A 26,015-nucleotide genomic window follows, 5' to 3' on the forward strand; every position below is an offset into this window, starting at 1 on the left:
TGTATATATTTTGTACTAAGATTGACCTATTCTATATCCTGAATCATATTGCAATCTAAATATCATCAACATGTTTGCGACTATTTTATTCTTGTTTTTCCCAACCGTGCTGCCCTTGTTGAATTACGTGATTGTGTTTCATTTTGGAAAAGAGGAGCGATCTAGTGAAGTGCGTCGTTAGGAAGGCTATTAAAGGGGGGTTAGTTGTGAACGTCTGGCAACCCAGCTCAAGATTTCAGCTGCATCACGCAGGTCTGGTCATACATACTCCGGCGTGTTGCATCTACTCTTCTATCAGGTAAATTGATTCATGCGACTTTTGAATTACCTAAACACATGCTTACTCCATAGGGTTTCAAGGGTTTAAGATTGCACCACAGAGCTACCATTGTGTATATGGGATTATAATATAAGGCCATTATTAAGTGAATGCTATCGTTTGGGCTAGCTAACAGCTAACGCTAATAACATGGCGCCGGGTGAGAGGGCCGCTTTTGTTCTTGTGGTCCGGGTGCGGTAGGGAGCGTGTTAAGGGCCACGCACCTCATCTGAAATGAATGAAATCCTCAATTACTAATTCATTGTTTGTCTGTTTTGAACTATTTTACGTTTTTTGAAACCCATCGACATCAGAATTGTTGTCGATTGAAAGTTATTTAGTCACCCATTGTTGTTAGCTCACGTTAGCTGGGAGCGAGTCGGGTTCGCGGTTTTAATGAAGTGTCCAAGCGACGATGTGCTGGTAATAAAGCAATTCTCACAAAAGCAGGCTATTTCCTTATTCAAACACAATTCCTTGTAGCTTAGAAAAGCCACGGCATGGTTATTTCTGGATTTTGTTCATAACGAAACTAGTTAGCAATATCAAACGGTCTCAAGATGGCGCTGCTAACTTATTCCCATTTAACGTCTTTAAAATGTAGAGGAATTTAGGCTAGATAGAAAACTTTCGTTCAAGCATGTAATACAGATATGGTAGACCTGCATGCGTATGGAAAATAACACAAATATAACTAAATTCCCCTATCTGATGAAAAGTATGTTGTTTTTGGGATTTACTGAGACACTAATGGAAAACTAACTTTTATTAATTGGGATAAAAACCACAACAGAAGATTGTTCCCCTACCGCCACCATACTTAATGATATCTGGTATTTTTCCTCAGGTTTCATCAACAGTCATGGCTGATGAAGGATATGTCGTGCGCATCAGGGGTCTCCCATGGTCCTGCTCAGTGGATGAAGTACAGAGGTTTTTCTCAGGTAGGTATCTATATAATACTGTAATGTCCTCAAACACCGTACGGTATAAAATCTATCATCCGAAGTGACTTCATGGAAAAATTCCTTATGCAGAATGCAAAATCATCAGCAGTGGAAATGGCATCCATTTCACCTACACAAGAGAGGGGCGCCCCAGTGGAGAGGCTTTTGTGGAGATGGAAACAGAGGAGGACTTGAAGATTGCCGTGAAGAAGGACAGAGAATCTATGGGCCACAGATACGTAGAAGGTGTGCAAAATTGCTTTCCAGATCATGACTCCTTCTGTAAGTTGTCCCAACTGATTTTGCTGTGATAGCTAATGGTTATTTGTCCTGTGCTGCAGTTTTTAAATCCAACAATGTCGAGATGGACTGGGTCATGAAGCACACTGGTCCAAACTGTCCAGAAACAGCTGGAGATGGGCTCGTCCGGCTCCGAGGCCTTCCTTTTGGCTGCAGCAAGGAAGAGATCGTTCAGTTTTTCTCAGGTAAGGAGGCGCTTTGCTCAGTGGTTAATGGTAAAATTACTTTAATGTATGTTGGTTTTGTTTGTTGTTCTTCTTCCTTTTCTTGTTTCCTTTTTCCTGTGGAAACTTAACCAATTCTTTCATCTGATTTTACAAAGAAGTCAATATGCCATTGGAAAGTAATTGTAATAGAATAGATAGTCCAATAACATGTTTTTTATTTATTTGTGATCAGTGAGGAAATGATGCCAGGAAAGGACACTGGTTAAACTTTGATTTAACCAACTATTTAAATACTTTTAGTTCAAGGGAAATAATCTGTAATGCAAAACTGCTCTTCCCTTCCTTGCCCATCATGTCCATGTTCAGCCCATTTCATCACTATTTTGTCTTTTTTTGTGTTGGTTCTGATGGTTTAAAACGGCATAGTTTAATGTGTTGCATATCAAATATTTTTGGTTTACATGTTGTCTGTTTCTACTGGTAATTTACTAATAATGGAATGGGTCTCACTCGTCACTGAATAGACAGTCTTTTACCTAATGTATCATTGTTTCATTTACCCCATTTACTCACACCCTTTTTAAAATGCATTTTCTTACATGAACTGTACAGCGAGTGTTACATTAGTTTTAATGCGCAAGAAGTAATTTTAACTCATCACCAACCAGGTTCTTTTTCTCTCTTCATCAACACACCAATACTAGCCGACGTCCCACGCAGTGCCCTTTTCCATATTCTTCCTCTATCCTCTCATTTCTCTCTTTTCCCCAAAATACAGTAAATAAAACCCGTTTATATGACCGGTCATGAGTAAAAAATAATAAAAATACTGACCTGGTATGTGTGATGATGTATAGAGTTTTCCATAAGTTTTCTATCTCTCTTTAGAGAATCTTCTCTTTGTGATTGGGCATGTGATTTAATATGTCCCCTGCTGGGGTTATCTGTCCTTGGGTTGAAGGGTTGGAAATCGTGCCAAATGGGATAACATTGCCGGTGGACATCCAGGGGAGGAGTACGGGGGAGGCCTTCGTGCAGTTTGCTTCACAGGATATAGCTGAAAAGGCTCTAAAGAAACACAAGGAAAGAATAGGGCACAGGTGGGGATGGTTGGTTGGTTGGCTGGATAAGTTGCTTTTCTTATGGTGTGCACTCAACATCTGAACCAAATGCAAAACGTACACTACATTAATCTTGGCTAATTTAAGCATATTTGTAATAAACAACACGTACACAAATTACCACATTTAGATTCAAATATGCCACATATTCACAATGTTCAATGGGAAGGTTAGTGCTTGGGCACCATTCACCAGTATGACACGAATCGTGAATTAGAGAACATGCTTAACTATGAGAACAAATGGTGTCTCAGCACTAAACATCAGTCCAGGATAATGAATGGTTAGGGGTCTCCTGGTGGTAAAATCAGAGGGCCGCTGTACTCATGGATCTGGAGCCACCTTCACAGGTAATGCTTAATAGAGTGAGCTGCAGAAGGGCTGGAGCCCTCTCTGTCCCTCTAAAACCAGGACAATGGCTGTCATGGCAAGGACACAGGACGCTCTATTGAATCAGCTATAAACCTCACTTCAGGTTACCATTAGAAAAGTGTTAATTAAGCCCTTTACCATTTGGATAGCTTTAAGTTTTGCAACTCAGTTAGGTTCTATTTGTTTGTCTTAACTAGCATTAAGCACTCAAAGATATTACTACCTATGGACCACACCATGACAGCATCTGCATAGCCCAGTTTCATCAGTATTGAGCAACTGCAGCTGTGCCTGGTCCACTCCCCATGCGCTCATTGTGCTATCCCTATGCTCTCAGGTACATTGAGATCTTCAAGAGTAGTCGCGCTGAGGTGCGGACCCACTACGAACCCCAGCGGAAGCCCATGGGCATGCAGAGACCCGGCCCCTATGACCGGCCCTCTGGTGGTCGCGGCTACAACATGATGGGCCGAGGGGGGTCCTATGACAGAATGCGCCGCGGAGGTTATGGAGGAGGTGGGTTTCGAGTAGACTGAAGATCAACCAAAATCTGATTCAGTGATGTTAGCCGATTCAATCATTTTTGATAGTCACGCATCTCATTCATGCTGCACATTAGACTTGATAATATTTGAATCATACGACCTTGTGTTCAATCCGATGACTTTTATATTCAGGTGTGTCGGATGGACGGTATGGCGATGGCGGCTCTTCCTTCCAGAGCACAACAGGCCACTGTGTCCACATGAGGGGCCTTCCCTACAGAGCCTCAGAGACAGACATTTACAATGTAAGTCGAGGAAGAACTGCAAATGATATGGAAAGCAAATAGTTTATTCATTGCATATTGAGGATGTAAAGGTTGCATCTTCCCACATTTCCCTTGTTTTGCATGTCTTTAGTTCTTCTCGCCATTGAATCCAGTGCGGGTCCACATTGAGATTGGTCCAGACGGCAGGGTAACTGGGGAGGCAGATGTAGAGTTTGCGACACACGAGGATGCGGTGGCAGCCATGTCCAAAGACAAAGCTAACATGCGTGAGTTTTAATGAAGGGACTTTCACCACTTCAACCCCTCCATATAGATGAGATAAAAGATGATTCACAGTGATTCTCATGGTTTCTCTCTCCCTCTGCCCCTCAGAGCACCGCTATGTGGAGCTGTTCTTGAACTCAACAGCAGGTGGCAGTAACGGGGCCTACAGCAGCCAGATGATGGGTGGCATGGGTGAGTTCAGTAATGGAGGTTGAGACTAGTGGTGGCTGTTTGGGAGAAAAGTGCTTGCACAAAATCCATGTGGCCTTGGTGAAAAAGAAAATACTAGGTCAGGGTTTAAGTTACGGTGGTTTTTTGTTGGTGTTTTCTGTTTGTTAGTTATTGTATTAGGGATTCTGTACATTTTGTGACTGTCTGGTTTTATTACATCAGGGTCCATGTTGAAAAAGTGTTAATACTTCCCATGGTATCCATTTTTTACTTGGCTTTGCCTTTTACTCAACCAAATGCTTTAAAAAACCAGCAGCCGACAACATTACGATGTATATTTAGAATAATTCTAATTGTGTGACGCGTTCCTGATCCGGCATGATCTGTCCTCAACAGGGAACCAGTCGTCTTACAGCGGGGGCCAGCTGAGTTCGGGGTACTCTGGTGGATACAGTAGCCAGGGAAATATGGGCGGCTACAGTGACTACAGTGAGTGTTAGATGTGTTTATAATAGGTTTATTCTAAATACACTCGTGTAGAACTTCTCCTGCTCCCGAACACTTTATTGAGTGCACTTCAGTCTTAATATGCATCCCAGTGAACATTTAGAACAGAATGTTGGCAATATGTTTGTTTTTGCTTGAAGGAGCTCCTCGGTCCTATAGTGTGTATTCGCTTTCTCTTGTTAGGTAACCAGGGCGGAATGGGAAGCAGTTACTACGGCGGCGGAGGAGGAGGTGGAGGAGGAGGAAGCAGAGGCTCTATGAATGGACTGAGTGGGGGATGGGGAATGTAGTTTTTTTTTGTTCCTCCTTAATTTGATGTGTTTTTTTTAAAGTCAGCATTTTGCTGGAAGGACTGGAAAAGCAAGTCTCATCTAGTTAACATAGGGTAGGATCAGGTGAGGGTTTTTTGAAAATATCACGGGGGGGGAGGGGGGTAGGGTTTGTATTTTTTAAGGGGATGATCTTCAGCGAGAAGTGAAATTGTGTAGTCAAGAGAAGCATAATTTGTCTTCCCCATTCCCCACAGTTTTGACACTTCACAGAAACCATGCTTTAAATTTTACATTGCCAGGAAATGAGTCGTTTGTGTTCTTCAGAAGCTTGTCTGATCACTATTAACTTATCCTGCGCCGGTGGTGTTAACATTACTTTCAATGGTTGAGTGCATGAACAAAAAACACAGTGCATCTCTCCTGATATTTGAACATGGTTTCACCTTCTTCATAGTGTTTAGCTCTTTTAATATCCAGTCAAAATGAATGAGTCTTCACAAGGTCTCAGCATGATTTGTTTTCTTAATGTTTGACTGAAAGTTGGGCTGTGTTTTCTGGATGAGGGCTATGTCGAGGCAAGTGATTTTCCAATCTGTTGATGAAGGTTTGTACTGCTTTCGAATGCTATTTGTATTTCCTGTGCACAAAGCGAATAAACTAGTCTGGAATATCTAATTGAAACAAGTGTTGCAAAATGAGTTTTTAATTCATTTATCAAATGGTGAGATAAAAAAACTGTCAACATTCCCAAATTAATGTAAGAAAATGGCTTTGTTGCAGTCGACACAATCCACGAAACCCTTCTGTAATAATACATTCTAAAATAGTTAGATCTGTTAACATTCTACAGTCATTTACACAATGGGTTTGTCTGTGTACAGTGGGGCCAGAGTTATGAACAAGAATGGAAGTATGACGAGTGAGCAATATCAAAGAAGCACGTTGGTTAAATGCAATCACAAACATGAGCCACAGTAACAACCAGTATCCTTATTGGGACGTTAATACAATGTACATCCGATGTTAGGATTAGAAAAACCACACAAATTAAAATGTTCAGTTTATGAAAAACCCAAAGTGATGTCATTCTGGCCACAACTATTGATCACATAAATATAATCAAACTTTAAGCAAACTCAAGATTATTTTTAAACTATTATAGCTCATCCTGTAAGTGTTAAAAGGTGGCCCCTAATTTAATATAGTTGAACTAAAGCTCCTGAATTTCAGGTAAAGTGGAAATGGAAAAACACCAAATCATATTTCCCTAAGATTTGACATTTTCTTTAACAAATAGTTTAAAAAGCATAGTGGTGGAGTATGTGCAGTGTTAGAGAGCCGCTGTAGAAACACTGAAGCTTCAGGTGTTGTGTCAGGAAGCTGTGGAGGAGCTCCTCTGCAGCAGCAGGGCGTGGCAGACATCGCACACCCGCACAGGCCGGGGGTAGGAGGGTAAGGCCAGCTCATTACTGGAGCAATTGTTGCAATAGATGTCCCCACAGTTTCTACAGTGGTGCTGCAACACACAAACAAGGACACCTCAATGTCACTGCTGAGGATCAATACAGTGTAAATCCTTTAAAGAGATTAAGCTCATTGTTATTCAAATGTCCTAAATCGATCTAAGTCCAAAAATGCTAACACATTGGAGGTATGATGTATTCTTTGTTTTTGTGACACTTCATCCAAAATAATATAAAATATATTTTTTAATCAACTAAAGGCATCTCTACTTGATGTCATGCAAGATGGTGAGATGTTGGGTAGAACTGGCCCCTAAAAGTGGTATTAAAATGTTGCAGGTGTAAGCTGTATGAACATTAGTATCAAATGAAAAAGAGGCTACCTTTCTACGTGCGATGGAGAACTCCTTCTCGCAATGCTTGCACTGGGTGGCCTCGTCGTCTTTCAGCCAGGCGTGGCCCTGCGAACAAACAAGATATGACTTGTTAGGATTTTCTGTTCAATTTTACAGCACCAAATATACAGGTTCGCCATTATTCACGTTTTTACCTTCAGGGCTTTGTTGACCTCCTTAAAGTCCTCCATCTTCAGTTTAGACCTGTGACAAAGATGACAAAACCTCAGAATATGAAATGGTACATGACTTCACAAAAAAGAAAGGGTATTAAAATTCAGAAGTACTGACTGGCTGAGATGCAGGCCCATCTCCTGCAGAGCCTGCTCCTGCTGCTCACACGTCTGCCGCAGCTGCTGCTTCTCGTGCTTCAAATCCTGCAGCTCCTGCAGCATCACACAAAACAATCACCTTAACACACAGCACTGAACAGGATTATTCAGTATTTGTATACTCCTCTAAACCTAAATAGGACAAAAAGTATTTGCTGAAGGTTTTTCATTAAATAGCTACTGCAATTACATCCCTAGTATTGATTCATTAAATTAGAGGGTGAGAATTGGAGATGGAATCCCACCCTGACGCTCTATCCCACTGTCCTATCCGATTAAAGGCAAAAAGCCCCTACAAAATATATTTTAAAAAATAAATAATAATCCACTTCTATAGCTGCCGTGTGTGTGTGTGTGTGTGTGTGTGTGTGTGTGTGTGTGTGTGTGTGTGTGTGTGTGTGTGTGTGTGTGTGTGTGTGTGTCTTTCCATTTGTGGGGCTTATGACTGCAGTAATCAGCCAGGAGGAAGAGCCGACAGCGCATCTCCCCTGGAGGATCCCCCCATTTTCTCACACAATAAACAAACACATGCATACATAGCCCAAGTCGTGTGTGTGTGTGTGTGTGTGACTGACTGCATTCAGGCCCTGCAGTTGTTGCAGCTGTGTGCGGAGCTCGATGCTGTTGTCTTGTTCGCGCTGCAGAGCTTTCTGCAGGCTCTGTCTCTGTTCCCTCTCAGTGCGCAGATCATTCTCCAAACCCAGCCTGAGAGGAGACATGGAGAGTCTTATTATCTCATTTAAAGCCTGTGTGCAGGACGACATGTTGAAAATAATTCTGATTTATAGTCTAAATGAAAACATGGTTTGGTGTAAATATTTGATATTCGTTACATTTTGCAGTCATTTGTGTGACAAGTCCTGTGCACGTTAAAAGGGAAACTCATTTCCCATATTAGGACTACTTTCTGCTAGAGTTAACATGGTACAGGAAGTACCAACTCACTCTCTTTTGGAGATAAGTTTTACTTTAAATCTTCCAAAAAGTGAGCTCCAAGAAGAGCTTCTCAATCGCTCCTACGCTTAGCATTAGCTTATGTAAGCCATATTAGCACATGGTTTTAAATCTCATCTTAAGCATTATGTTTACTGACTGGTGTTTCTCCTCAATGGTTTGCAGTTTGTGATATAGTTCCTCTATCATTCTTTTCTGTTGTTGAATCAAACAGTGTGTGTATTAACCTTAGAGCATCCAGGTCAGTCAGCTGTTTCTGCAAAGCATCCACTTTTCCTTCCAGGGCCACCTTCATATCTTTATCTGACTGGTCACTTTGTTTGCGCTCTCGCTCTGAGTCCTGTAATCTGTGAGGCGCAAAAAGAACAAGTACATTAGTTAAGAGGAAAGGTAATAAAGGAAATGTGACAAGCCCAAAACATACCTCTGCTCTAGTTCCTGCATGGATTTCTCCATTTCATCCATCTTCTGCTCAAGCTGTGAAGCCTCGGCGTGCTTTTTTTCTGCCTCTCGTTCAGAGTCCTTAAAAGTCACATAGGTCGTATTAATGTGCGTTCTATCCGAGTAGCCATGTGAGAGAAGGAAAACTTGTATCCATGTGTGTGTACCTGAGCTTTGTGGAACATTTGCAGGTTAAGAGTCTTAACTTGGTCAAGCTGGAGCCGCAGGGCTGCCAGTGCGTCCTGCTTCTGGTGAGAGTCCTTCTCCAGCAGCTTCATGGCCACCTCTATCTCCTGCTTCAGGCCCACCTGCAGCTCCAACTCTCGCTCCAGCTCCTGATATCATGCAACATACGAAAGGCATCCGTCAAATTCAGTTCTAGAGTCTAATCCGTTCAAAAGAACAGCAGGCTTGCTGATGTTTCTGTTAACAAGAGGCGTTTACTAGATGATGAACATTGCATTTTTGCTTTTATCAAATAGATTATAGACTTAATCAGAACTGCAGTTAGACTTTTAAACAAAATGAGGAAGATATTTAATATCTCAAAAAGTAGTTATACTCGATTTTCTCCCAGTATCTTTACACTTGTGTTATAATTCACTTCAATACGTGGTCTATTTTTTATTTATTTCACTTAAATGTTTTAGCACTGTTTTCTATTGTATATTTTTCCTTGCTTTTTGAAAAGCACTTTGAGCTGCACCTCTTGTGAACATTAGGTTGGGCGGTGGTGGCGAAGTCCATACCGTCCCGGCGACCCTGGCTTGGGAACCGTAAGGTCACTGGATCAAGTCCCATAAAGACCAAGTGCTACTGAGGTGTCCCTGAGCAAGGCACTGTTCCCTACACTGCTCCCCTGGCAGCCCACTGCTCCTAACACTAGGATGGGTCAAATGCAGCATGTAAATGTCCCCTCCCTGGGACGAATAAGGGTATATTCTCTTCTCTGTTTTTAATACTATATGGCTCATCAACACTCACTCACAGCTCACACTGCTGTTTTCTGTCATACTATGTAATGACTAGGGCTGTCACTTTACGTTCGAGAATCGATTGTACAATCGATTTGACCGACCAACACACGTTTCGAAAACGAAAAGAGGGAATCGATTTTTACCAAATAACTTGTTTTTTTAACAAATAAAAAATATTTTATTTGATTATGATTATTATTAACATAACTCGCAAACGAGCAGAAAAGAAAAGAATTCCGAAAGTGCAGTAGGCATTGCGACGGCTAAAAAGTAAATTGCCACCAATTGTACGCACCGGAAACAGCCTGATAGTGTCAATCGGCTGCCGCGGCTTAGTGTTTTGCCAAAAAATGGAGGGCAAATGCGATCAACCTGCGCGACATGAGAGACAAGTGATAACCCCTAATCACATGAGGAGTTCGATATAGAAGCACTTCGGATTTTGGGCAGAAGGCAAAACTATGGAGAAGGACAAAGTGGTATGCAAACTGTGCGATCGTGAGTTCCCATATCACAGCAGCACTACAACTATGAGGGGGCATAAAACACAGCCAGAAGCCTGCAGTAATGTTTTTCGTCATTGATGTTATGGCAGTCCATACTGCTTATTGTTTTTCGAGAATGCTCCTGTTTGTTATACACGAACTTCACGCAATAAATAATCAGAAATGCTAACCTGTACGTCTCTTGCGCCCTCTTTACGTTCGTCCTAATGGCAGTGTGTTGGCCTTTATTTTGAAAATTGAAACGTAGACATGGATAATCGATTCTACAATCGATTCAATGAAAATGTAAGCCTAAAAACATCGATTGTGATTTTTTCAAAAAGTGACAGCCCTAGTAATGACTATTGAAATCAAGACTCATTTTCCATATGCATAACATATTATTGTGCTTTAGCCAGTTGATTTTCTGACCTGGCGAATTCTCTTTTCCTCTTTGTACTGCGTCCAAACGACGTTGTACATCTCATCCAGGCCCTGCCGAGTCTGTTTGTACGTCTCCAGCTCCACCTGGCTGTCCATAAGGGCTGCCTGGGGAAACGAAACATCAAAATCATACGGTTTAGGTATTTTTTCAGTGTGGTTTAAATGCATTGATTCGTCGATTCTGACCTCTTCCTTTTTCTGACTGGACTGCAAGATAGTCTCATTCTCCTTTCTCAGATGTTCCTGTTCTTCCCGCAGGGAGTTGATTCGGTCTGTTGCTGCAGTCAGCTGACGACAAGAAAACACACGCTCATCAGTCTGGTTAAACAAACCTCACACACACACAGATGCTTTATTGACATGGCTAGGAATGCCTTCTAACACAGTTCAGACCTCTTCTACAAGCTTGCTGTTGGTCTTCTCTATAGAGTCCATCTTAGCCTGCAGGTCAGTGACGGTGCCACTTAGGTGTCGATTCAACTCCTCAATGTAGTGCTTCTGATCTAATATGGCTGTCATCTTTGCATTGCTGAAAGGGAAAAAATAAACTGTTCAAGAGTTGAATGTGCTTTAGGTGTCTTTGGATCATTCCTGGGGTTAAAACTTTAAAAAGGAACATACATCGGTTCAAAACATGATCAATAAAACCATCTGGAAGCATGCACTCACTCTTTTGGAGTCTCACTGTTGGCAGTGTCTTTCAGATAAAGGGAAAAGTCAATAACTCCAACCTAATAGAAAGGAGAGGAACAGATCACTGTGTTCATTCCTTAATTATTTTTCCCTCAAAGATTAAATTAGGTTTGACTGGGTCAGCACTCACCTGAGAATCGAGATCCTCCCCTTTAATACAGAGGTTAGCATCAATTACATTGAGGCCTACCAGCAGTCCTCCAATCACTGCCCCCTCATCCTCCATCATCAATGCTCCAGAGTCATAAAACTCACTAGAAGGGGAAGACAAGGAAGGGGTTAAAGGAAGATTATGAGAGGATAAGAATGCATGGGAATTGTGGAAAACGCACCGGTGTAATGTTAGTATTCTAGCATTCAATAACTGTTATAATAAAACACCCGCATAACTAATTCAGGCTACTAACCTCAGGAGATCTTTGCGGTCCAGCAAAGCTTTCATATAGTCAGCTACAGTCTTCTGCATGAGCGCTAAATGTAGCCACGCCCTTCCTCTACCCAAGCCGGTCCTGAAAAAAAAGTAAACATTTAACAACCAATAATCAAATAAGTGTTAGTCATATTTTACATTGTAGGTGTACTGGAAATTGTAATATCATACTTAATGCCGGGTAGGTCTCTGGCACTTGTGGCAATGTTAACCGAATCTGGACACAACTTCTCAACAAGTTCCAGAGGTCCCCATATGGATTTGTTCTGACCAATGAAAGATTTCTTAGCTGAAAAAAACAAATTGTAATAGTCATTTATGCTTTTTTCTGGTACTGACATGATATTGGATAACCTATAATAAAAATGAGCCCTGTCAAATGTCAGCCTGACAGACCATCTCACCTTTCAGTCCATGTTTGAGGCAATGCTCCAGGACCACAAAGAATTGCTGCAGAGGAGGGAAATCTGAGTCGAGCGTCCTGCCCAAACTCAAGGAGGACTGAATTAATACTTTGATGCTCAGCTTCATCATGCTGAGGAGGTTACATCTCTCTATTGCCATGGGGTCTTTGGGGGGCAGAACTGTAAGGAATGCAAGGAAACAGGGATAGCATTTCAATTAGATCAGTCACACAGATGCAGGCTAGGAGGAGATGTCAAGCATGTCTTAAATTGCAGGGTAAGCACGTATGTAGTGAGAGAGGAAACAGCGTTATCTTGTGCACGCTCATTAACCCCTGAAATCAATGTTTTGCTGTTGAAGTCATGTGTCCCGACAGCTGACCATTAGTGTACAAGAGTAAGAGAGATGAACTTTATGGCTGCATGTTTATGAATGTGACTGCAAAAGTTAGTTATAGTTTCAGCCTACCTGGAAGTTTTTTTGAAGTGTTGTTGAGGTCATTTTCGGACTCCCTCTCCGTCGGGGAGTTCACAGCAGACGCCTGAGAGGGGTTTCTCGGGGCAGCAGCGTAGCTTACCCCGCTGCTAATCGTCTCCGTGGCCTTCCGAGCCAGAGACAGGATAGGAGCCGACCAGCTGCTCTCTGCCGCCGCAGGAGTCGGCTTATCCGGCCGCTCCTGCTCCTCGCTACCGCTTGACTCGAGGCCGGGCGCGACTTCAGAAACTTCTGGCTCATGTAATTGTTGTTCTCCTTCGCCATCTTCAACAGCTGTGTTTACCTCCTCTGCCTCGTCTGCCATGTTTGTCCCCCCTCCCCTTTCCCCGAGTATTCACGTGACCACATCAGAGCAATCACGCGCGCTGTGAGAACTTTTTTCTTCTTCTTTGGTGCTATTGGCGGTTGAAAAGTGAGTTTACATGTGCACTACCGCCTCCCATTGGATGATATATAAAATAAAACACTGTTCTCCAAATCCAGCACTTTATCTAGGTTAATCTTGAGGTCTTGACCCACTTTAAAGCCAGCACTAAAACCCCCTATCCACAGAAGACACTTGATATGTCACAGTAGGAAAATACATGTGTAGGCCTACATGATGAAAGTAATGATAAATACCATTTATGTGCACCAGTGTTAGGGTACTGGTATTGTGCATGCTAGTACTTTCCCACAATATATAGGCTATGAATAATACTACAATCATAAAGTGTTGGTCAATATAACTGTTATACTACTCTCAAGCCAGGTAACAGCTCAGTTCCACCTGTAGGCCCTAGAAATACATTTTTTGTATTTTTGTTGTACATTGTTTAATAAAATATGATGTTATATGTTCTAGACTTTTGAATACATTAAGAACATGAGAATATTTGAAACATTATTTATTAACAGTATTTCAGTAATGCCTTGTTTTATCTGCAGTAAATAGTCTGATCATTTGTTCTGGAGTAGCCTATATCCTCACAGTAATTAACCTATGTTATGATTGGTGTCATAATGCTAAGCCTACTAAAAAGTGGTTAAATCTGACTAAAGCAACATTTAATTGAGACTTTTGAGATTGAATTGACACAAGTACCACTGGAGTCCTCTGTACACTCATAGCAGGTGGGATGTAGTTATAGGTTTCACCACGTGGTGGCGCAGACAAGCTGTGAGTTTTTCGCCTGAAGCACCTCTTTACAAGGTGCTTTTATTATTTACAGGCCTTTAGAAATTCATCAGTCCAGTTTGGACCGTACAGCTATTATTGTTAGTCTGCATGCTATTATTGGTTGTGTCAGCCAAACATTTTTAAATATCACTTATTATTTTTACTTCAAATGTTTGTGAGGACTACTTTGCACTATCACACTACATATTCTTAGCCTGGAGTGCAGGGTGAAAAAAGCATTATGTGTGTGTATGTGTGTCGTGTTGTGTCTGTGTGTACGTGCGTACGACGTGTTTGTAGCCTTAGCCCTCATCTGGATTCAACAACACATCAATCTCTAGCCTCATGCAGACTGAAAGAGTGAGTGAATGGGCAAAACAGGTTAAGTAGTAACATTTAAACACCAACAAAAGTTGGAATATTTGTCTGTCTGTCTGTCTGTCTGTCTGTCTGTCTGTCTGTCTGTCTGTCCTGTCTGTCTGTCATCGTCTGTCAGTCTGTCTCGTCTGTCTGTCTGTCTGTCTGTCTGTCTGTCTGTCTGTCTGTCTGTCTGTCTGTCTGTCTGTCTGTCTGTCTGTCTGTCTGTGTGTCTGTCTGTCTGTCTGTCTGTCTGTCTGTCTGTCTGTCTGTCTGTCTGTCTGTCTGTCTGTCTGTTTGTTGGAAACATTCTTTTAAATATAAAACCCTTAAAAACTTAACAGGGCGAGTCATTTGACCTGTTCTCATTGTTGTGGGTAGAAATTAGGGTCAATTTTGAAAGTGAAGTGCGATTAAGGTAGGTAAAAGTCTTAAGAAAAATTAAAGAATATAGTATATAAAGGCCTGATGAATTCCTAACACACACTATGGAAACTTAGAGAGGATGTGGCCTACTTTTAAAAGGCGTATAACATCTCCTTAATAATTAATACCTTAGTAATGCTTTCCACTGCAACCATCAGAGTAGTCTAGTTCTCATTTGGCCCTACATAACGTAGCTGCGCACCAAAGCCTGATAATCCACGAATAAAAGCACGTTGTTGCATTTATATAAAATATAAGTACTCTTTGTACAGTATATGTCTGTGTTTTGCATATCCACAGCAGCAGTCTCTTCAAAGATCAGCCTCTGTAGGCGTGGTGTAAGCAGCAAGCCGGGCCAGGCACATAAATACCGCCGAGTCTCTGTGCGGGCGCTCCTTCACTCTGCGCCTCTCACAGTGAAACATCCGGGACACTCCAACCCTCTCAAGTGACGCCAAGTGTTCGCAAACTGGCAAAATTAATTCATACAAAAAACTAATCAAAAAATCAAAACCGAGAAGAAAGGAATATTAAGAGCCGGATCAAGTGAAAGGAATACAACTCGTACATCATCGTATTTTTTCCCTGGAAACAATTCCGGGACATTTTTACATCATGAGGATTTTCACTGCTGTGCTCTTGCTGGCTCACGCCTTGGGTGAGTTTCATGTGCGCTCATTTTTGGATAACACTGTATCTTTCTTTTAAGAAGCTTATTATGTTTAATATGTCTATGTCTAGCTGTGTGACATCTTGCCTATAAAACAGTTCTAGCATGTCTTGTAGACTTCATAACCTTTAAGGCACCGGTTTTCATAATGCCAGGCTATTCGGGAGCCAGTGGGGTCACCTCTCTATTTTAGAGCATGCTTTATGTAACTGGATACATTTATTTTTAACTTATATTCTTGCCTGACATTAGCTAACTGTCTGTAAATGTGTTTCATGTGTGGGTACGAGACACAGGGAGTATGCCAACTTCTATTTGCCCTCCCACTTCCAAAAGTCCTTAAACTGTCCAAAGACCTTAAACTGTCCCACAGAGGGAGGGCCTGGCTTTTTAGTTCAAGCACCTCTTTTGGCCAGCTTCCACTTTTCCGAAGTGCAGCTGAGCAAAGCAGTGAATACCAACTAACCCTTAAAGATCATGCTCTGTATCAGAGTTGGTCCATTTCCTAACAGGGATCAGTAAGATTGCACTGAAAGCCCAACTTCCTGCCTGGAGCTTCCTTGCTCACAACATGTTTCAACTTGCCCTCAAAGGTCCTCCCACCTTGGCACTTACTGGTGTACATTCATTGGCCATTAAGGGAAGAGTTTGTGTTATACCAAACCAAACTTAAAGGCAATTTAGCCATTTTAAACACTTTTATTCTCTCCTACAGTGGTGTCCAGAGGGGCCAGTGGTGCTGCAGTCGACAGGTATGAGAGCGACAGGCAACGGCATACAGCTGTTATCAACTTGGACACGACCAGAGGCAGGAGGGTGGAAGAGGAGAGCAGAAGCATGAGTGCTACAACAGCGGAGTACGGTCAGGAAGTTGACGAGGAGGTGTATGATGATTATTATGATGAAGAGGACGAGTATGAAGATGGCATGTCTGGGGACTATGGTGAAGTGCCACGAGGTAAGGAAGTTTGTAATTTCCCAAATTCATCACACAATTTTACTCTAGTCCTTAATTAAAAAATTAATCAATTTTTATTTCTCTTTTTTGGTTTAGTTGCAATGGTAAGCAAACCAAAAGACCCACTTGCCATCCTGGAGACTGAAACCCCGGAAGGACATAAAAGAAGAGGAAAGGGAAAAAAGAAGGGGAAAGGCAAGGGCAAGAAGAGGAATCCCTGCCTGAGGAAGTATAAAGATTTCTGCATTCACGGGACCTGCCAGTACCTGAGGAACGTCCGTGCCCCATCCTGTGTGTAAGTGTTAGCTCTTCATCTACACACTACCACCCACACTTAGAGTCCAACCAAATTATTAACGATTCACTCTCTGTCCTGTCTGCAGGTGCCACCAAAGTTACTCCGGGGACAGGTGTCAGTTTTTCACGCTGCCCTTGGAGAAGCCCCAGGAGGGCTACAACAGGACCACAGCTCTGGCGGTTGTGGCAGTTGTGCTGTCGTCTGTGTGCCTCACCATCATAGGCCTTTTATTGTTGCTCAGGTAAGCCAAACACAAAGATTCACTTGCAAACACACACTGACCACTGTACACACATAGATAAAGGGCTTTTCTAGCATCTTAGCTGATACTTCTCATAGTTTGACACTGAAAATAATCTGAACAAGCTCCTTTTCTTTTGTTGATTACAGGTTTCACAAGCGGGGAGCGTATGATGTAGAGAATGAAGAGAAGGTCAAACTAGGGTTAGCGTCCAACCACTGAAAAGACAGAGACAGGTGAGTTGTGAGGAACATGGCTACGAAACATACACTGACAAACATTTTCATTTTTCTTTTTCTTTGTTGCCTGAATAAAATAAGGTTTTACTCATTGCCTCACTCTTTGTTTCATTTTAGGCAAAGAAGTGGAAATTCTACCTCAAAATAGAAAAGGAGAAGTGAACTGCGAAAGGAGGTCCTAGAGAGAAAAGGATTGTACATGAAGAAGGGAACTGAGGTTGTTGTCTGCCTTTAGCCTCTGCTAGACGCTCAAATGAACAATGGGCAAATGAACATATTCCTGAAGGTCTCAGAAGACGCTGGCCCAGACTGAAACAGGAATAATAATGGCCCAGAGGATGGATGGAAGATGAGAGCACGAAAAAACGAGAAGAAGGAACTCTGTGCTGCTTCTTGACTGTGTGAAAGAGATCGTTTCAGACTGAACTGAGCAAGATTTTTAACAAAAGCATTTTATATTTTCCTGCACAAAACCATTTCTTTTTTTGTGTACAGTCAACGGTATATTTATAATTTTAATTTATTTATTTAAGCTAACTGTATTTATAAAGACTTTAACCACCTTCAACCGTTTTTAAAAATAATGATGTTACAGTTGTTTTTTTATATATTTTATTGGACAATATTTATTTATTAAACAGGAAAGCAAACCATGCAGAAGCTCTTTGAGATTTTATGAAAAAATGCATAATCATCTCATAATGGCTTTAATTCTCGCACTCAGTAGATGATCAATTGCACTGTGATTAATACATTGATCATTAAATAGAAAAATGTTTTTTTTATTATTCAGGGTAGTTTCATTAAGTGCAAGGAAAGCCCTGCTCACCCTGACACAGTTACACATACAACCAGCTGGATGAGTCAGCAACTGGGCAGCGCTGTCATAGGAAATGCTCAAAGGCACATCAGCGGGGTAGTATGGTATAGGCTGCTTTTCCTGCCAGGTTTGACGACAGCTTTAATGATCTTTAGTCCACCTTAGGCCTAGTTGTATGCCTTAATGTTATAAGATTAGATCATTCCCTCATACAATGCATTGCCCTGGCATGTATTGATTAAGGCAAAAATAAAATCTGCACTTAGCAACTGAATTGCAAAAGAAGCCTATAAAAGCAAATCAATTATCAGATGCACTGTAACAACAATTTGGTATAAATATGTTGTCATGTTGTCTTACCATAATTTGAGGAGAAACTCCTTCAGATCCATGTTAATCTGCCAAACAAAGAAAAATGTGAATTAAATTGTTCCACCCTTTCAAATCTTGCAGTTTTGAAGTGATTTTTATTTATGTGATTTTTTTCAGAACAAAATAAAGAGAAGGATTATCAGAATTTTGGACTCATGTACTTTTCTCTGGTTTAAATCAAGCCAACGCGCTCTTGGCGTCAATAGGAGTCACAGATGTTTTTCTAGCAGATTAGTTGGGTAAGGTCACATTTATTTTTGCTCTTCAGTTCACTTCCTGAGTAGGCCCACACATTAATGTAATATTTTGGAGTGGCCGGTCTGACTTTTGCTCCATTCAGGAGCTTTAATTATAGTAAAAATAATATTTTGATTTCCCCTGTCTCTGACGTGTGAGCAACTGAGGCACCTGTATCCTGGCCATTAGTGCTATTCTGTTCAGAGCTCAAAAGGTCGTTTTGAAATGGGGTCACAACGCCTTTCTAGTTTATTATGTTTCATCTGGATATCTGAATACCAATGTTTGATCACTATTTTCATTCTAATAGTAAAATGGTCATTTAAATTATAATGTTTCTCAGAGTCCTTTTAAAGAAGACACCATTAGTTTCATGTGTTGACAACAGCATTATGAAACTCGTTGACAGATCAATCCAACTGAGTGCGGTCAGGACTCTCTTACCGCTGTGTGTTCGTACCGAGCCACGGGGAACAGATGTGCGACGCCGCGTATAGGCCGGGGAACACCTGATATTGAGCCACAACACATCATGCCACAGCACCACACACCATTACTCACACAGCCAACAGATGTGAGGTTCAAAGACAAACCACCAAGTATAACATCTGAAACCTCAACCAGCACTGAATGCCAAGGAGTTCAGAGAGACCACATACGGCAAATACTAGCAGGATGCAACAATGCTGTCATGTATGCCGCACGTAGATTTAATGGTGGGTAAGGAAAGTCAAAGGACCCAGCTGGACTCAAAGGAAGGCTGAGACCCAGCCAAATGTTAGTCACCCCTTGAAGTCACCTCCTACACGGATGTTGTTACACCGACACTGTGTGTGTGTGTGTGTGTGTGTGTGTGTGTGTGTGTGTGTGTGTGTGTGTGTGTGTGTGTGTGTGTGTGTGTGTGTGTGTGTGTGTGTGTGTGTGTGTGTGTGTGTGTGTGTGTGTGTGTGTGTGTGTGTGTTTAGTAGACTAATGCTTGGATGCTGGGTCTGTTTGGGTTACAGGGGTTAACCGAACCATTCCAGGCTAAAATCTAAAAGCTAAAAAGTGTTTACATGTTTGTAATGTGATCATTTCAATGCTCTTTGTGGCTTTGATTCCCATACTTTCTATATATACTGAATAAACAAGATACGGTTGGACTAACATGTTCACACTGGGGAATGGTAGTTAAAGACAGATGTTCAGCTGAACCATAAGGGTGTGGCACCTGATTCAGGATTTTGCACTCTTTATACCGTTAATGGGAACCAAAAAATAGCAGTTCAGCATATTCTTCAAAAGACTTTGATGTGGAAAATATTTTGAAACCCATTAGATTATCTGACAAAAACCTATGGTCACGAAGCTGACAACAGTCCTTTAAAAAAATTAAAAAATCATAAAGCTTATTATTATGGACACATATGCTTTGCAGGGTACATCAGCAATATGCTGACGGCCGTGTCTTCTCTTTCACAACTAAATGTGACAAATACAGAGTTTTCTCTTCTCACAGGGTTTCATGAGCACTACGTAAGAACAAGTATGTGTTTGTGTGTTTGTATGTGTGACAGGGGTTAGTCATTTACAGTAGTGGAGCCACCTAATCCTGGCCTCTCGATGTCAAGTAGCAGAGCACACAGAAATAGTGCCGTGCAGTCATGCTCACATAGCTGCTATTCCCGGGGCTGATGGCCACCAAAGAGCCAGAATGCACGGAGAGAAGAGTTCGCTGCGTTCTGTTTCTCAGTCGCCTGGTGGACCACAGCCAGGAAATTATGTCCAGCACGGAGGGCCATCATTAGGCTTCAGCGTTGCACCACTCCTGAATTTTCCTTGTAGGGTCACAGTAACAGCTCCACTGCCACTTGTTCTCGCCTTCTGAGTGCTCGTGAATTTTCCTAGAGAGACTGGAAGAGCTTGTTTCCACAGCTCAGGAGGAATTTCCTTTCAGGTTGGCCAAAATCAATTGGAAGTGGCAAATTTCATTGTGTGCCACACTCTGTGGGAATTGCCATTGTCCCAAAAATTGCTATTGTTTGCAGTTTTTTTGGAAGCAGTTGTTTAACACAAGGTGTGCCAACCTTAACTCATTTTACTGTTTGATGTGACATGAAAGGCTTTTAGAATTGTACAAACTAAACTTATTTTGTGATGCAAATAATATTTAGTAACAATAACAATGTTATAGATATACATTTATGAAGATAAAGTTTACATTATGTATGTTGAAGGTTGTTTGCTTAATGCTGACCACCAATTCACAGTAAAATAACCTATTTTGCTGACAACAGATAAGGTATCAGTGCAGCATTGGATGCACTGATAATTAAGCAATTCTAACCACCTAATATTTATCTTTAAAGATTGAATTGAAAGATTAAAGCAGATTAGCAAAGTAAACCACTCTTTGTCTTGGTATATTGGCAAATACACTTGAGTAATCAGATGCTACAGTGGTTGTATTTGATTGGATCAGTGTGTGGAGTCTGAGTGTATTGTGAAAGGTGCTTCCTGCCCTGCTGAGGAGCAACAATGGGTTGTTTCCCCACTGATATGGAAGTGCGCACGCCAACAGTTGGAAATACAATTATTCTCTGATCGGATATCATCAACAGGAACACAATATTACCCAAAAGGAATGACTGTTGGTCAGAATTTGCGGAACAATTTGTCATATCCGCATAAATAACATTTGTTTGCATAGGTGAGTTTATGTTGTATACTATTTATTTTTAGCATTATATTAGCACAAACAAAGATCCCCAACTGCTCCTGTAATGTTGAAATGAATCGCCAGCAAAGCCTCCATGTGCACCTCAGGCCTGATTAATGAGGTGATAATAACAGCGACAAAGTCATTGTCGCATGATATAAAGAGGCTGCGACGGATCACTGTGTTGTCCAGTTTACACGGTGAGGACAGCCAAAGGAGGAGATCATGAGGGCGGGGAGGATGACAGGACTTAAGAGGAGTAAGAGATAAGGTTTATGTGGTAACACGAGAAGGGGAGCGCGAGACGAAGAGATGATGAAGAAGGGGTCAAGGTGAGAACTCTTACTTAAGAAGGTGCACCCTTATCTTGGCCTGCGTGTGGATAAAAAAGATTATGGAGTTAGAGGTGCGGCGTCACACTGTCACTGCCTATTTTAACTCTCCTTCTGTGGTCCTTTACTCTGATTTACCCTTCAGCTCCTGTGTAGTACCTTCTTTATTATTTATTCCATCCTGTCCTCATTACATCCCTATTCCCTCCCCCGTTTCCTCATCCTTTTCCCGTCTCCCTTTTCTTCCTCTACCTTCTACCGCTAAAACACACGTGCTCAGAGGAAGTCTCGCCATTAGGCATAGAGGGCCAAATATGTACCAACTGCCTTTAAACAGAAATAACATGTTGACTAATAAAAGCTCATTTGTCATGTATTTACTAGATAGTTAATCACTCTTATGTGTTGGTTATAAAACTGGTTGGCCTTGAGTCCAGTGCATACTCCCTCCACGCATAAAGCCTGGCTGCTAACCTCAAACATTTTCTTGCACCAAAAGCTACAGGAAAACAAGGAAAAAATATTGCTACTATTAAGATGGCTTCAAACAGTTTCTTATCTACTTGGTTGCATCATTCAAGTTACAGTTTGACATTTTTATATGGTTCTTTAGCTTCTCACCGTGAACATAGAGGAAAAGATTGATACCCCTCTTTTGTCTCAGCGTATGTTTAAAAATAAGCTTAAACTCTTCTAAAGCTCAATGATTAACAGATTATATTTAACACATTATTTCTTATTTGTTTAACTTTGGAGTGACACAAGCTTGCGCTTCCATTTTTGATTCCAGTCTTTATGCTAAACTACTGCACTCCACTCTCAAAAGTGAGTGTTATTGATCTTCTCCTCTAACTCTCAGTACAATTTAACTGTCTGCATACCAAACAATTAAATGCCTTTTCTTTAAAGTTACAGTAAAATCGTGAATAATTGACTGTAATTTGTGTCTTTTTGAGTGAGCCATTTCAATTCTGTGTAGCAAAGAAGAGACAACTTATGTATCTTCATTATATCATGTAAATAGACTGTTACTGAAAAGTGTCCGATAAGTAGAATCCTAAAGGTTCTAACTAAAAGTTAGCTTTGATTGAAAATAGTAAGGTTAAAAATTGTGCCTAAGACCCCCAAATGTCCCTGCTCCACAGGGCTGCTTTGTATGTTAGTAGTGTTCAAAAGGGCAGCTCTGTTCAGTGCTGTCCCTCTCCCCTTGCTTCTGATGCTAGCAGGAGCTGGGCAGGAATACCAGCAGATTCCCCTCTGCTGATGTCACCATTCTGGACAGACACTTGTTATGTACCATGGTCACACTATTAAATTCTCACTGAGGTCTATTTAGGCCCCAAGGAGGCTAATGGTGGCATTGCATTACCTACTGGGTAAGAGGAGACCGGGAAAAAGAGGCTGGGGTTGGGTTGAGAGGACAAGGTAAAGAGGCAGACAAAGTGAGAGAGAGAAGAACAGAGGACTGAAGAGAAAAGGAAGAGAAAAGAAACGGATGTAAATGACCATTTCCCTTATTTGAAGCAAACACATACTCTATGAAATAAATAACACACAAACAACAGCATGCCGGCAAACAGACAGGAAGGATGGATGACTGCATACTTGAATCATCTGTTTTCTTTACCCCTTACAGTGTTCCCTGCAGTTCTCTGAAATAAAAAAACTCCTCCCATATCCTCCCAGAGTGTGTGTGCATGTTTGCAGGAGCATCTAATGGTGGCTTTAGAGGATCAGCCTAACGCGTGCTGGCCGGTTGAACCACAGCTTACGACAAAGGAGAGGTAACCGCAAGGAGTGGGCTTTAAGCATTCTTCTTCACTGTGTTTCATATGTGGTCGGATGCTGTTGAAACTGTGAGAACACCTCACCCCCCCACCCACCTCCAACCCCTCCTCTCACCCTCAAGGAAAACAATTTAATCTTTATTGTTCCAGTTTCATCTTGAAAGGAATTTTAGGAAAAAGTACAGTGATTACAATACTCCTGTCCCTCCAAAAAAATCAAGTATATCTTTGACAAACAAGGTTGGTGTTGCAATATTTTCCCATATCCGAAAACCAGTTGATAAAAATGTCATCCATATTGTTTAAAAGCAGATTTGTTTTTCCAGTATTTTGGTACGACCAGAAAGGGGATTTTTTTCTCTTTGTTGTGCATCTTCATCCCAGCCTTGCAAACAGTTGGCTGATTGGTTAGTGTCCAACGTACAGCACCAGGGGTAAACGGGCAAGAGATTGTGTGTCTCAAACAGCAGTACAAACCCCAATTGAGTTGCATATTGCTTAAGCACTGTTTACTTAAATGTCCAAGGAATGGTCCGTAAACCTTTATAATATCCACATGTAGTTTACATTCCCATTTAAAATTTGGAATATCGACTGAAAATATTAATGTAAATGTAGTCATTGATTTGACTTTGTAATGACCTCGCTCTGTGTACCCAACTTAGTGACAAAATCCATCCAGTAGTCGTCGGGGCATTTCACCAAAAACCTCAAATGCCATCCTATTTCAGTACATGGTGGTGGACCTACCAACAGACCACACTGCTGTTTGAATGTGTTTGAATGTCTGCATGTGTAGGCCCTGGCAAGGTGTAATAATAGAACACCCATTACCAACAACCGGTAAAAGTAAAGCAAATGGAGGAATGACTTTGCCTCTTTTGAATTTCTTCATTCATCTCTCTATCCACTAAAAGTGACACCCCCCTGTGTGAGGCCACCTAAGCAGCCCACAGACTAATAGTTTGTGACCTCGGCGATACTCTTCCCTCTGCTGCTCTCCGTCTGTCCGTCCACGCACTGCTACTCTGAGTGTTCCCTCTCTCCTGACAGTCTCAAGACAGTGTGGGAGCTGTTCAGAGACCAGGAATGCAGAGGGGGCGCTCCGCTCAAAGCTCAAGCTGCTGGAGGAAAGGAGAGGAGACGAGAGGGAGTAGAGGAAGGCAGGACAGGGGGATTTTTCCTTGGATGAGGTCATGGATGATGACTTCTCTCAGAGCGGGAGCTGAGCTCGTGGCAGACGCGCCCCTGACCTCCCTCTGCCAGCACACATACAACCACACACACACACACACACACACACACACACACACACACACACACACACACACACACATACACACACACACACACACAAACACACACACACACACACACACACACACACACACACACACACACACACACACACACACACACACACACACACACACACACACACACACACTGTGAGAAAGGGCTGAAGCCATGGAAGCACTTGGTTGGCCGAGAGATGACATCTTGTTTTCATCTCTGCACATTACAACACAGCTAATCTCCCGATCCAGATTTTTCTGTCGTTATCATCACACTACACTCGACAGCCAGCTTTGCACCGATGATGAAGTCAAGCCCCGCTGGGCCACTTTAGTGGTATCAGCCATGTGAAAAGCCATGCTAAAATATGAGCAATTATTTGCTGACTGATGGAACTGATTAGAATCAGGCTACGATTAGTGTGCTCAGCACAACACAGATGATTCAACAGCAATATTGTCTCATCTTGAGGAGTGATCTGATTGTGTATTACTGTACTGAGTCTCAGTAGCAACTGTCGAGACGGCAGGATGATGGTGCTTATTATTGTGATTACTCAGCCCCTTTTCTTCCCCATGTGTGAGTCACGGAGGCCGACGCTCTGTGGCTTTGTGCTTTGGTGTGAAAAATAACTCTCCTTTCTCGAGCCCCCTTCCCCAGCGTGGATTTCGGGAATGTGACAGCATCACAGCTTTGTCGGGGGACAATAGCGCACCCATTTGAATGTGACACATCCCTGTGGGAGCAGTTGTTTTTATACGTCCTCTGATCCTCTTCCTGTGAGCTGGATTAGTTGGAGTTACTCTTGCAACCCAAACCAAACTGTCAGAGTTTTGGTATAAGACAACTTCTCTCACGTAACTTTGAGGCTAGTGTCAAAAATGTGATTGCCCTGACACATCAAGCTAACATAAGAGTGTGAGTTGATGATGGTTTGTTGTTGAATGTTTGCGGCAGACCTGCGACCTAATTTTTGGAGCATGTCTGGCACTGTTGCCTTATCCATTTTAAACTTCTAGTTGACTGATGAAATGTGTCAGATTGGCCGCTGCAGGGGATGGAGTTCCCTAGGTGAAGATTTGAGAGCTTCTTTATTGGGGAAAGATGTATTATTTATTAGAATTGTATCAGCATGTAAATATTTTCTATCTGGAGTAGCACATGGAGATAATGGTCCTTGCTCCACCCTTCCAAAAGTTTAATGTAAATCAGGATTGTAGTTTTCCCGTAACCCTGCTGACAAACGAAAAACCAACAAGCTGAACCAAAAACCAACATCCTTGGTGGAGGTTATTAACATCAAGTACAGACAAGACTGCTGGGTATGTCATTATTTTGGTTACTCACCTATGCTGGCTAACACTTGTTATGACACTTTCTCAGCCACAAAAAAGAAGGG

At 41.8% G+C, this 26,015-nt stretch overlaps 3 protein-coding genes across 3 annotated transcripts; 2 read left to right on the top strand and 1 right to left on the bottom strand.

Moving 5' to 3' along the window:
* Positions 1–204: 204 nt before the first annotated feature.
* Positions 205–5,896, top strand: LOC134859648 (heterogeneous nuclear ribonucleoprotein H-like). Its single transcript, XM_063876264.1, has 11 exons — positions 205–298; positions 1,167–1,263; positions 1,357–1,512; positions 1,608–1,751; positions 2,695–2,833; positions 3,564–3,742; positions 3,904–4,016; positions 4,129–4,264; positions 4,371–4,454; positions 4,830–4,922; positions 5,124–5,896. The coding sequence occupies exons 2-11, from the start codon at positions 1,182–1,184 to the stop codon at positions 5,228–5,230; spliced, it is 1,233 nt and encodes a 410-aa protein (XP_063732334.1). The 5' UTR covers positions 205–298; positions 1,167–1,181; the 3' UTR covers positions 5,231–5,896.
* A 3-nt stretch (positions 5,897–5,899) lies between these two features.
* On the bottom strand, positions 5,900–13,048 carry rufy1 (RUN and FYVE domain containing 1). Its single transcript, XM_063876263.1, has 17 exons — positions 12,700–13,048; positions 12,231–12,410; positions 11,998–12,115; positions 11,804–11,905; positions 11,527–11,650; positions 11,373–11,434; positions 11,097–11,232; positions 10,890–10,991; positions 10,692–10,808; positions 8,965–9,132; positions 8,781–8,878; positions 8,584–8,703; positions 7,978–8,107; positions 7,362–7,456; positions 7,226–7,274; positions 7,059–7,136; positions 5,900–6,728 (listed from the first exon to the last, which is right to left on the bottom strand). Exons 1-17 carry the CDS (start codon positions 13,028–13,030, stop codon positions 6,585–6,587), a joined length of 2,154 nt encoding a protein of 717 aa, XP_063732333.1. The 5' UTR covers positions 13,031–13,048; the 3' UTR covers positions 5,900–6,584.
* Positions 13,049–15,049: 2,001 nt separating this feature from the next.
* On the top strand, positions 15,050–18,411 carry hbegfa (heparin-binding EGF-like growth factor a). The gene is made up of 6 exons (XM_063876771.1): positions 15,050–15,326; positions 16,054–16,296; positions 16,393–16,591; positions 16,680–16,835; positions 16,985–17,071; positions 17,192–18,411. Exons 1-5 carry the CDS (start codon positions 15,284–15,286, stop codon positions 17,055–17,057), a joined length of 714 nt encoding a protein of 237 aa, XP_063732841.1. The 5' UTR covers positions 15,050–15,283; the 3' UTR covers positions 17,058–17,071; positions 17,192–18,411.
* The last annotated feature ends 7,604 nt before the right edge of the window (positions 18,412–26,015 follow it).

The sequence above is a fragment of the Eleginops maclovinus genome, chromosome 23 (assembly GCF_036324505.1).
Source record: "Eleginops maclovinus isolate JMC-PN-2008 ecotype Puerto Natales chromosome 23, JC_Emac_rtc_rv5, whole genome shotgun sequence".
NCBI lineage: Eukaryota > Metazoa > Chordata > Actinopteri > Perciformes > Eleginopidae > Eleginops > Eleginops maclovinus.